The sequence below is a fragment of the Panthera uncia genome, chromosome D4 (assembly GCF_023721935.1).
Source record: "Panthera uncia isolate 11264 chromosome D4, Puncia_PCG_1.0, whole genome shotgun sequence".
In the NCBI taxonomy this organism is placed as follows: Eukaryota; Metazoa; Chordata; class Mammalia; order Carnivora; family Felidae; genus Panthera; species Panthera uncia.
This window is the reverse complement of record NC_064807.1, coordinates 18,284,688-18,294,712: the sequence shown is the minus strand read 5'-3', so window position 1 is coordinate 18,294,712 and position 10,025 is coordinate 18,284,688. Positions and strand designations below refer to the sequence as shown.

At 38.6% G+C, this 10,025-nt stretch overlaps 1 protein-coding gene across 9 annotated transcripts in view; it reads right to left on the bottom strand.

The window, feature by feature from the left end:
* Positions 1-10,025, bottom strand: part of VPS13A (vacuolar protein sorting 13 homolog A) — a 257,663-nt gene that overhangs the window by 98,940 nt on the left and 148,698 nt on the right. For all 9 annotated transcript variants that reach the window (XR_007458693.1, XM_049633783.1, XM_049633762.1 and 6 more), the window contains 2 exons: positions 1,498-1,590; positions 653-1,009 (listed from right to left, as the gene is read on the bottom strand). Coding sequence is in view for 8 of the 9 variants with exons in the window: in XM_049633783.1 (XP_049489740.1) it covers positions 653-1,009; positions 1,498-1,590 (450 nt within the window). In the remaining variant the exon portion in view is untranslated. The remainder of the gene's footprint in view (positions 1-652; positions 1,010-1,497; positions 1,591-10,025) is intronic.

Here is a 10,025-nt window from a genome sequence, read left to right as displayed (position 1 = left end):
GGGGGGGAGAGAGAGAGAGAGAGAGGGAGGGAGAGAGGGAGGGAGAGAGGGAGGGAGAGAGAGAGAGGGAGAGAGAGGGAGGGAGGGAGAGAGAGAGAGAGAGAGAGCGAGAGACAGAGAGAGAGAGATAGAGACAGAGAGAGAGAGGGAGAGAGAGAGAGAGAGAAGGAGGGAGGGAGATTCTTAAGTAGGCTTTACACTCAGCATGGAGTCCAGGGCTCAATCTCATGACCCTGGGATCAGGACATGAGTCAAATTCAAGAGTCCGATGCTCAACCATCAACCACCCGGCACCCCACTATTACTCTTTTAGAAGAGATTCAGAAATAATCTATTATCCTTTTAAAGGATAAAAGATATTCCATTCTTAAAAATAAGAATTTTGACTCTATTCAACATTACTAATGTATCACCTTTAAATTGATAAACACCAACTGAAATATCCAAGTTAACTTTATATTTCAATAAAAGTAATATACGCATAAGAGCAACTATATCAAGGGCATAAATCTGTGTACTTTCTTCCAAAAGTTTTGTGAGCCAGCATCATCTTTACAATAAGCCTAATGAAAATATTTACATAAGATTTCACAAATATTCCACACGTAGAACTATTTGTTATAGAATCTAGAAAAATACTACATATGCTTACTTCTAATTCAAGCTGACAGTATAGATTTATCAAGGAACTCCAGTTTTTGCCTTCCCCCGAAAAACGTGACTTTGCTAACAGCATAGGCACTGTTCTGTGACCAACTCCAGCCTCAAGAACTATAAAAATAGAATCAATGTTCACTCTTATGATCTCTCCTCTGAGTATCAATTCAGTTGTGGGAGCTTTGTTTTCAACTTCATTTGGTTCTTCAAGAAACCACATTTTTAAACTCTTAGTATCCTTCTTTTCCCATAAATGTGCTGTAGAAGAAGCAGTATCCTCGGGGATGGTTTCCTTAGATGTATAAAGTGCTGACGTTATGGTAATCACAGTATTTATGATAACTGGTGAAACCTAAGGGGAAAAATTAAAAGTAATGAAAAATCTACACATAACACTTTCAAAATTAGGTATTTAAAAAAATATTAGATATACTCGAAGGATCATGAAGAATATTAAACTAACATCACTACCCAGAGAGTAGATATAATTTATTGCCTACAAAAATTTTATAATGATTTCAATTTTTAAAATACTTACATGAATCTTATAGATATTAAACTGATCAAGTGGAAGTTCAACTATATATACTGTAGGAATGTTAGATGTTATCCACAAAAGGAGTCAAACACCAATAATAAAATATAAAGCATTCGTTATAAAATGTGTATTAAATAATACATCACAAATAATGTGTCACATAAAAATATTTTCAGAAACACAGCTCCATTTTTGATTATTTAACAATTAAAAGGCAATATAATAATTGCTTACTGCTAGGTTTTACTAATTTTTTAAAGGGTGCACTAAAGATATGAACAACTGACTGCATTTTAACTTACCTTCAGTGTCAAGGATTTTACTGATATATCAATCACTTGTGGATTTGCACTTATTTGAGTAGCTTGATAGAATAAGTCACAGGGCTGCAAAACCTATGAGAGATAATTCAATCCCACCAAATTAACACTGTTCTAAAACGGTTTTAGAGATATTTCTAGTAATAGCTAAGTTAAAGAAGTTAGTCAAAGTAACTTTTAAAAACGTGACTCAATAACACAATTATCTTTTATACCTATCATTTATATTAGAAATTATTAACAATAGCAACAATATTAATTAAACATAGTCAAAAGATACATTAAATATATGAAAGCCCCATAAAACCTGATTTTATATGCTTTATTTTACTTACTATAATAAAAAATTTTCATGGTATTTTTTCATTATAAAATTGAAACAAAATTATATAGAACTACCAAAGATGAAGAAATTATAAGTACATTAGATTTACTAAAGAAGTCTTAATGTAATTATAAATTAATTGAACTTCCTTTAGGTGTGGTAGCACAATTCTGCCCTCTAGCCCCCAAAGACTCAGGCTCCTCTCAAATGCATAATATATTCATTTACCTCCTAAGGTTTCTAATAGCCTCATCCCAGAAGTCTAAAATCTCATCATCTATATCTTTTATCTTATCACACATGAATCTTCTCTGTATCTCTCACTGATTCAAAAATCCCCAAATCTCACCTCTTTTTATCTTTTTAGCTCAAGGTCTAAAATCTAAATTGGGTACAGGTACTGAGATGAAGTACATGGGTATAATCTATGAAGTATAACGGCACAGTTTCCCTTTGGTGGATCTGTGAAAGGAAGAGGAGTTATTTGCCCCCACCCTCCCAACACAGAATGGTGGGGCAGACATAGGGTAACAATTGCAGATATTCTAGTTCAAATGGGGAGAATGAAAGGTAAAAAGAAGTCACTAGCACAACGTAGCTTTGAACTCCACCCAGGTAAATGAGTTTCTTGATTAGGTTTCAAAGCCTAGGATCAATTCTCTGTGGTGCTCATTTCTACCCTGAGAGTCATCCTTCCATTTCTAGAAAAGGTAGCATAAATTTGCAACTGAGTAGTTTTACCATCCTGCTTCTTGCCAGTAGAATTTTGGAGATGCAAAGAGTCTCTCTTCATTTTGTTCTCTCTGTCCCTCTCAGTCCATCCTCACAGTGTTTCTATTAAAATACTTTTCTCAAGAACCTTGAGGGCCTTCTGTAAATTTTATGAGGTTTCATTGTATTAGACAAAAGCAACACCCACTGCTCTTTTTGAGATAATCATGGCTTCCTGTTGAAATGGCTAACAGGTGATACCTTTATAATTCCTTTATAAAGGAATTTTATAAAACACTTTATATTTTATAAAACCTTTATAAAACACTGTTTGAGAAGATCTGTGAAACACACATTAATCCTTCAAAATCTCTTGAAAGGGCCCTTCCTGTGTATGAACACTGTGTTTTTTTATCCTGAGATTTAGCAAAAGTTTATATACAGTCTTTTCTCTATGCCCCACTTTTGGGAGCTATTTCTGACTTTTAGCATCTTCTGCCATTTGAAAAGCTAAGGAATTATCAAAATCATAAAGTTCGGGTTCTTTTTAACTGTTCTTCCTCAATTTATCCCTCTGGTCTAGCATTTTACTATAAACAGTAAGAAAACAGGCAACATTGGGGCATCTGGGTGGCTCAGTCTGTTAAGCATCTGACTGCGGCTCAGGTCATGATCCTGTAGTTGGTGAGTTCAAGCTCCGCGTTGGGCTCTGTGCTTTCAGCTCAGAGCCTGAAGCCTGCTTTGGATTCTGTGTCTCCCCCTCTCTCTGCCCTCCCCTCCTCCCTGCTTGTGTTTTCTCTCTCTCTCAAAAATCAATTAACATTAAAAAATGAAAAAAGAAAGCAGCCAACATCTTCAAATCAGGCAGCTTAGAAATCTCCTTAGCTATATATATAGCTCCATGTTTTCCACTCATAAGTTCTGCTTTCCAGACAACACAAGACACAGTTTTGCAAAGCTCTTTGTATTATAACTCAAGCCATCCTTTTAGCTTCCAATAACATGTCTTTCACCTTCTTTATAGGCCCTTTGGGCAGCATATTCAAAAAGAGTCTGTTCAACACACTTGAGGCTTTCTCTACCATTCTCCTTAAAATTCCTCCAGATTCTGCATGCTCCCCAGTTCCGAAGCTGCTAACACATTTTTTTTTTAATGCTTATTTTTGAGAGAGAGAAAGAGAGTGTGCACAGGCACCGGCACGGGAAACAAGAGACAGAAACAGAGGGAGATAGAGAAACCCAAGCAGGCTCCGCACTGTCAGCACAGAGCCCAGTGCAGGGCTTATCTCACAAACCATGAGATCATGACCAGAGCCAAAATGAAGAGTCAGACTGAGCCACCCAGGCACCCCTGCCACTCCCATATTTTATAGATTAACTGCTTGTTTCCTATTGCTGCATAACAAATTTCTACACACTTTGCAACTTAACACAAATTTATTATTTCCCTGTTTTAATGGGTTAGGAATCTTGCTGAAATTAGGGGTCAGCCAGCCAGTTATGTCATCTGAAGGCTTGACCAGGTAAAGATTTTCTCCCAGACTCCTTCAGGTCGCTGGTAAAATTCCTGTCTTTGCGGCCCTATGACTGAGATCTCCATTTGCTGGCTGGCTGTTGGCCAGGGACTGCCTTCTACTCCTACTGGTCGCTCACAGGTTCTTGCCATGTTGCCTTCTCCCCAGTTTGCTCCTTTAAAGCCAATAGGAAAACATTATTCTGATGTTTCACATTTTAAAAATTAGGTTAGGCTCACCCAGAATCTCTCTTTGATTAACTCAAAGTTAACTAATTAGTGACTTAATTATAGTTATTAAATCTACCCACACTCAAGAGAAAACCATACTGGGCACATGCAACAGGGAATAGAAATCTTGGGGGCCATCTTAGAATTCTGCCTACACTAATAATGAAGAATAAGTCAGAAAGAAAAATTGACATCCTAAACCATTTCCCAAAGAAATCACATTAAAATCTACCACTATTCTAGGGGCACCTGGGTGGCTCCTTCAGTTACGTGTCTGACTCTTGGTTTTGGCTCAGGTCACAATCTAACGGTTTGTAAGTTTGAGCCCTGTGTTGGGCTCTGCGCTGACAATGTGGAGCCTGCTTGGGATTCTCTCCCTCCCTTCAGTGTCTGCCCAGCCCTCTCCCTACCTCTCTCTCTCTCTCAAAATAAACAAACAAACACCAAAAAAAGAAAAACTACCGCTATTCTAATAAAATCATTAGGAACAACTGGTACACGACTTTAACATTCAGTATATTACGTCTTTAAACTTCATAAACAGGAATGATAACATTATAATACATGATCCAAGATTTTCAATATAAAATTTGTGTTATTTCTTCATCTTAGGGAAGACAAAACAAAACCAAAAAAATACCATGATACATACATATACAAGTTTCTCTATAATTCGGAAATTTTTTAATAGCCCTTTCCCAAAATAAATACGAAGGTATACGTTGATCCTTGCCCAATTCCTTTATTTTCAAGTCTAGTTACTGAAGACTAAAAATGCAGCTGGTCATTAACAGTAAAGGTGTTCATGCCAAAACATTACTGTCAAGTTGTCCACGATTCAGTCCATATAGATTAATTTAATGATGCAGAAACAGTTCTTAAAATGGAATTGTTTTCCGGGGCGCCTGGGTGGCGCAGTCGGTTGAGCGTCCGACTTCAGCCAGGTCACGATCTCGCGGTCCGTGAGTTCGAGCCCCGCGTCAGGCTCTGGGCTGATGGCTCGGAGCCTGGAGCCTGTTTCCCATTCTGTGTCTCCCTCTCTCTCTGCCCCTCCCCCGTTCATGCTCTGTCTCTCTCTGTCCCAAAAATAAATTAAAAAAAAAAAAAATGGAATTGTTTTCCTACTAGTATTTGTCTCCAACTATATCCACTGTGATTTCAGGGGTATTTCTATCATTTTTTTCTCTTTCCTACTTTCTCACCAAACTGCTCCCAGTCTTACACGAAAAGACTTTCCTGCTGCTACTGCTTCCCCTTTGCAGAAGCAATCTTAAGCTACACAACATCTACAAAAACCTGTAAGAGTTCACCATAAATTCTCCACTTTACAAACCTTATCTAGGTGGTGGGAAGGACTGCCTCACACTGAAGAACTGAATAACAAGAGAAAAAGGCAGAGTGTAAGAGTACAGATGCTGGTGTGCGAGTAGGTGTGGGGTGGGAACTTGTGCTCTCTGGAACCCAGGTTCTCTGCATATGCTATCCCTTTACCCTGAAACATGCTCCTGATGCAGGTGAATTAGATAATACCCACTCATCCTACAGGCATCAGCATAAAGGTCATTTCTGCTGAGAAGCCTCCCCCAGCTACTCTTCCAGGAGAGTTACAGGCTTTTATTACAGAGTCCACGAAGGTACTTTTAACAAAACAGAAGAACAAATTAAAATAGTCTCCAATTTGGGGTATTTTTCCCACAAATGTAAGGCTCACATGCTATAGGAAAAACTATTAATGTTATTTATTATAAGAATAATAAAAACTATTATGCTTTTCTCAGCAGATAGTAGTAAGCACTCAATAAAATATCATATATGGGGCACCTGGGAGGCTCAGTTGGTTAAGTATCCAACTCAGTTTCAGCTCAGGTCATGATCTTACAGTTCGTGAGTTCAAGCTCCACACCATGCTCTGCGCTGACAGTGATGGAACCTGCCTGAGTCTCTCTATCTCCCTCTCTCTGCCCCTCCAGTGCTCTCTCTCAAAATAAAAAATTAAACTTAAAAAAATAAAATTCCACACTTATTCATGATTAAGATTCTTTCAAAATTAGATATGGAAAATTTTCAACATCTCAAGGTTATATGTATAAATTCACAAGCAAATATTAAAATTATAGTAATATAGTAATAACTTAAAATGGGAATGCAATGAGGATGAGTCATTATTGTCATTTAAGGAACAAAGAATGTTACTTTTGCAGGTAATTTTTAGAAAACCTAACATAATTAAAAATACTAGAATAGGTAGCAAGTCTAGTAAAGTTATAGAATAACACAAATTCACTTTAAAAAGCTGACAGCCCAGCCATAAAATTATGCTAAGTGAAATAAGTCAGTCAGAGAAAGACAAACACCCTATGATTTCCTCATCTGTGGAATTTAAGAAACAAATGAGCAAAGGGAAAAAAAAGAGAGAGGGGGCAAACCAAGAAACAGATTCTTAACTGCAAAGAACAAACCAATGGTTAGCAATGGGGAGGTGAGTTAAATAAGTGATGGGGATTAAGGAGTGCACTTGTGATGAGCACCGAGTGTTGTTGAAGTGTTGAATCACTACACTGTACCCCTGTAACAATATTACACTGTATGTTAACTAATTGGAATTTGAATAAAAACTTAAAAAAAACTTACAGACATTTGTTATGATATAAATTCAAAATTTGGATCATGATTTAGCTTTTATTACGATTTAGGAATTTATTCAAAAATTATAAAATCTTAATGGGTGAAATAAAGTCAAACAAATATAAATTTATACTCTACAAGGAGCAAAGATGAGAATATCCAATCTGTTAAAACTTCTAAAAATTTGGTATTGTGTATCCTTTGAAAAGTAAATTCTCATTTTTAAAAATCCATGCATACAGCACTTTACAAGGTTCATGAAGTTTTAATAAGCATCTATGGACCCCAATTAATATTAGATTAAGAAACTGGGGTGCCAGGGTGGCTCAGTTGGTTGGGCATCTGACTTTGGCTCAGGTCATGATCTTGTGGTTAGTGGGTTTGAGCCCTGCATCAGGCTCTGTGATGACAGCTCAGAGCCTGGAGCCTGCAGTGGATTCTGTGTCTCCCTCTCTCTCTCTCTGCCCCTCTCCCGCTCGTGCTCTCTCTCTCAAAAATGAATAAATGTTAAAAAAAAAAATACTAGATTAATAAACTTTAATATTAAATAAATACAGTATCAATTAAAGTTCCACTAACTACAACTTATCCAAATGTATGTGGCCAAAACTGCTGGCTGGCCATAAATACACTTTTCAAAATCCTCCCAAGTCACAGAAGTTTCACTTAAGACATGGTTACCCAGCTAAAGATCTCCTTTTCAATACTTTTTTTTTTTCCTTTTTAATGTTTACTGATTTTTGAGAGGGAGAGAGACAGAGTATGAGCAGGGGAGGAGCAGAGAGAGAGATACACAGATTCTGAAGCAGGCTCCAGGCTCTGGGCTGTCAGCACAGAGCCCAACACGGGGTGAGAACTCACAAACCATGAGATCATGAGATCATGAGATCATGACCTGAGCCGAAGTTGCACACTTAAAAGACTGAGCCACCCAAGTGCCCCATCCTTTTCTATACTTCTATTTCCATCTATGAAGGAAGCCACTTGTGGCAGAGTAGAAATCCATCTACAAGTTGAAAGTCATGTTAAAAACATCTGCTTGGAAGTATAAGCAAGCTACCAAGGTAACCCTGCAAAGTTCCCAAGGGGGGGAAAAGGAGCAGAGGAGTTATCTCAAAATTTGGAGGTGATTTACCTTCTAATTATTTGTCAAATTAGTTATATACTAAGCAGAAGCCTATTGCTAAGTAGAGTGGAGTGGTCAGCAATTTCTAAATGGTCAGCAGAACGGAACTAAGAGGAAAAAATCTATTTCCTTGAATAAGCAGATTAAATTACATCCTAGAATAGCAGAACAACAAGATGGAAACAATCTTTTAAATGTGGTTAAGCCATGCTTTAGCTACTTTTGGGGAGGTACTGCTTGTTACAGCACCTAATTAATATCCTAACTAAGCACAGAATTTCATTCAGAGAAATTGGCACTTCAGCAAAGTTCAAACTATCTGTGACTGATTTGCCAATTGAATGGACAAGGGATGTTTCAAAATGAAAGAGGCCTTCAACTACCTCCACTATGACCTTAGTCTGTACTTTCTAACTGATTAAGTTTTTCTTTACAGCTTATTACTTAACACAGGCCACAGACCCGATGGGCAAAGCATCCCCTGATGGGAGCCGAAACTACCCTTCGAGCAATAAGGACTGCCCTAAGCCAGCAAGACCCCATGTGACTGACCACAAGACAATGGTCCACCTGACCTTTACTGCCCACCTGCTCACACCCACAAACCTTTGCCCCACATTTTTTTGAAGTTTATTCTTTTATTTTCAGAGAGAGTGTGCAAGCGTATGTGTACCAATGCGCAATCAAGCAGGGGAGGGGTAGAGGAAAGGAGGAGAGAGACCCACAGCCTGACGTGAGGCTCAATCCCACAGATCATGAGATCATGACCCGGGCTAAAATCAAGAGTCATATGCTCAACCAACTGAGCCATCCAGGCTCCCCAACGCACATTCTCCTTGTATAAATCTAGACCCATTTTCGGTACTTTGGAGACAGTCTTTGAGCTATTAGTCTGCTGTCTTCTCCGTGTTGGCCTCACTGAAATAAATTCCTTTCCTGTTTCACCACCACTGTCTCTCTGCCTTTGGATTCTGTCAGCAGCGATTGGCCAAACCTGGTCTATTTGGGACCCCAGGGCCAGGTGCTCTTGCCCCCCTGTACCCCAGCTACAAAAATACAAAGCTGACGACTTTAACAATGCCATAGCAAAATATCTGGGAAGACTGCTACTGGTGATACCTAGGAAGGCAGACAACGTACTCTGGGAAAAAACCTGACTTCAGCCAGACAGGCTTGGAATATTTAGAATGTTGCTCTGTATTAGCTCCTTCATTCTGCTGTCTGCAAAGTCCTATGAGAGACAGGAAACCACTGAGGAGACTTCAGCTCTAAAGAGGAGCATCAGCGAGAGAAAAGACTGCACTCCTAGTCTTTCTCTAGCAGTTTTTGTTAAAATCAAATTTGGAACTAGCCCATGGCAAAAATAACAAAAAAATTAGATTACAGATGGTGCTTATCCCCCTTGCCCACACCTATTATTAAAGTAGCCTTTACTAAATCAGGATGGAGGCAGAATAGACAGAATATAAAGATCAGTAAGTAAAACAGGAGTTTTGTACAGTAAGTGAATGAATGCATCCTTTGGTTACGGCTGCTTTTACCTGGAACTACCTAGATGTAAACTAAATGTTCAAGGAATGAAGGACTGCCAAAGAAACCATTATCTGTGATGCAAAACCCTGTTATTCAACTGCTGAGTAACCAACTCAGGAGGAAGCTGTGACAACTGTGGGGTTCCCCCAAAAAAGACAATAGCCACCTCAGAAGTATCTACAGAGAATAATGGCAAAAAAAAAAAAAAAATTCTTTCAAAGGGGAAGGCCAGAGCCATCTGAGAAAAAGACAGCAATGCTCTTCCATGAGAGTCAAATGGAAGGCACAACACATGCTCTCCCAGGAACCGGACTCCACTATAGGAGCTGCAAGTTTTCACATTCCCACTCAGAAGGATATGACAGTTGTTAAGGATAAGTGACTACCAAGTGTTCCCATTCTTTCTTTTCCTGAACCGCAACTACCCTGTCCTTACACCACCAGTA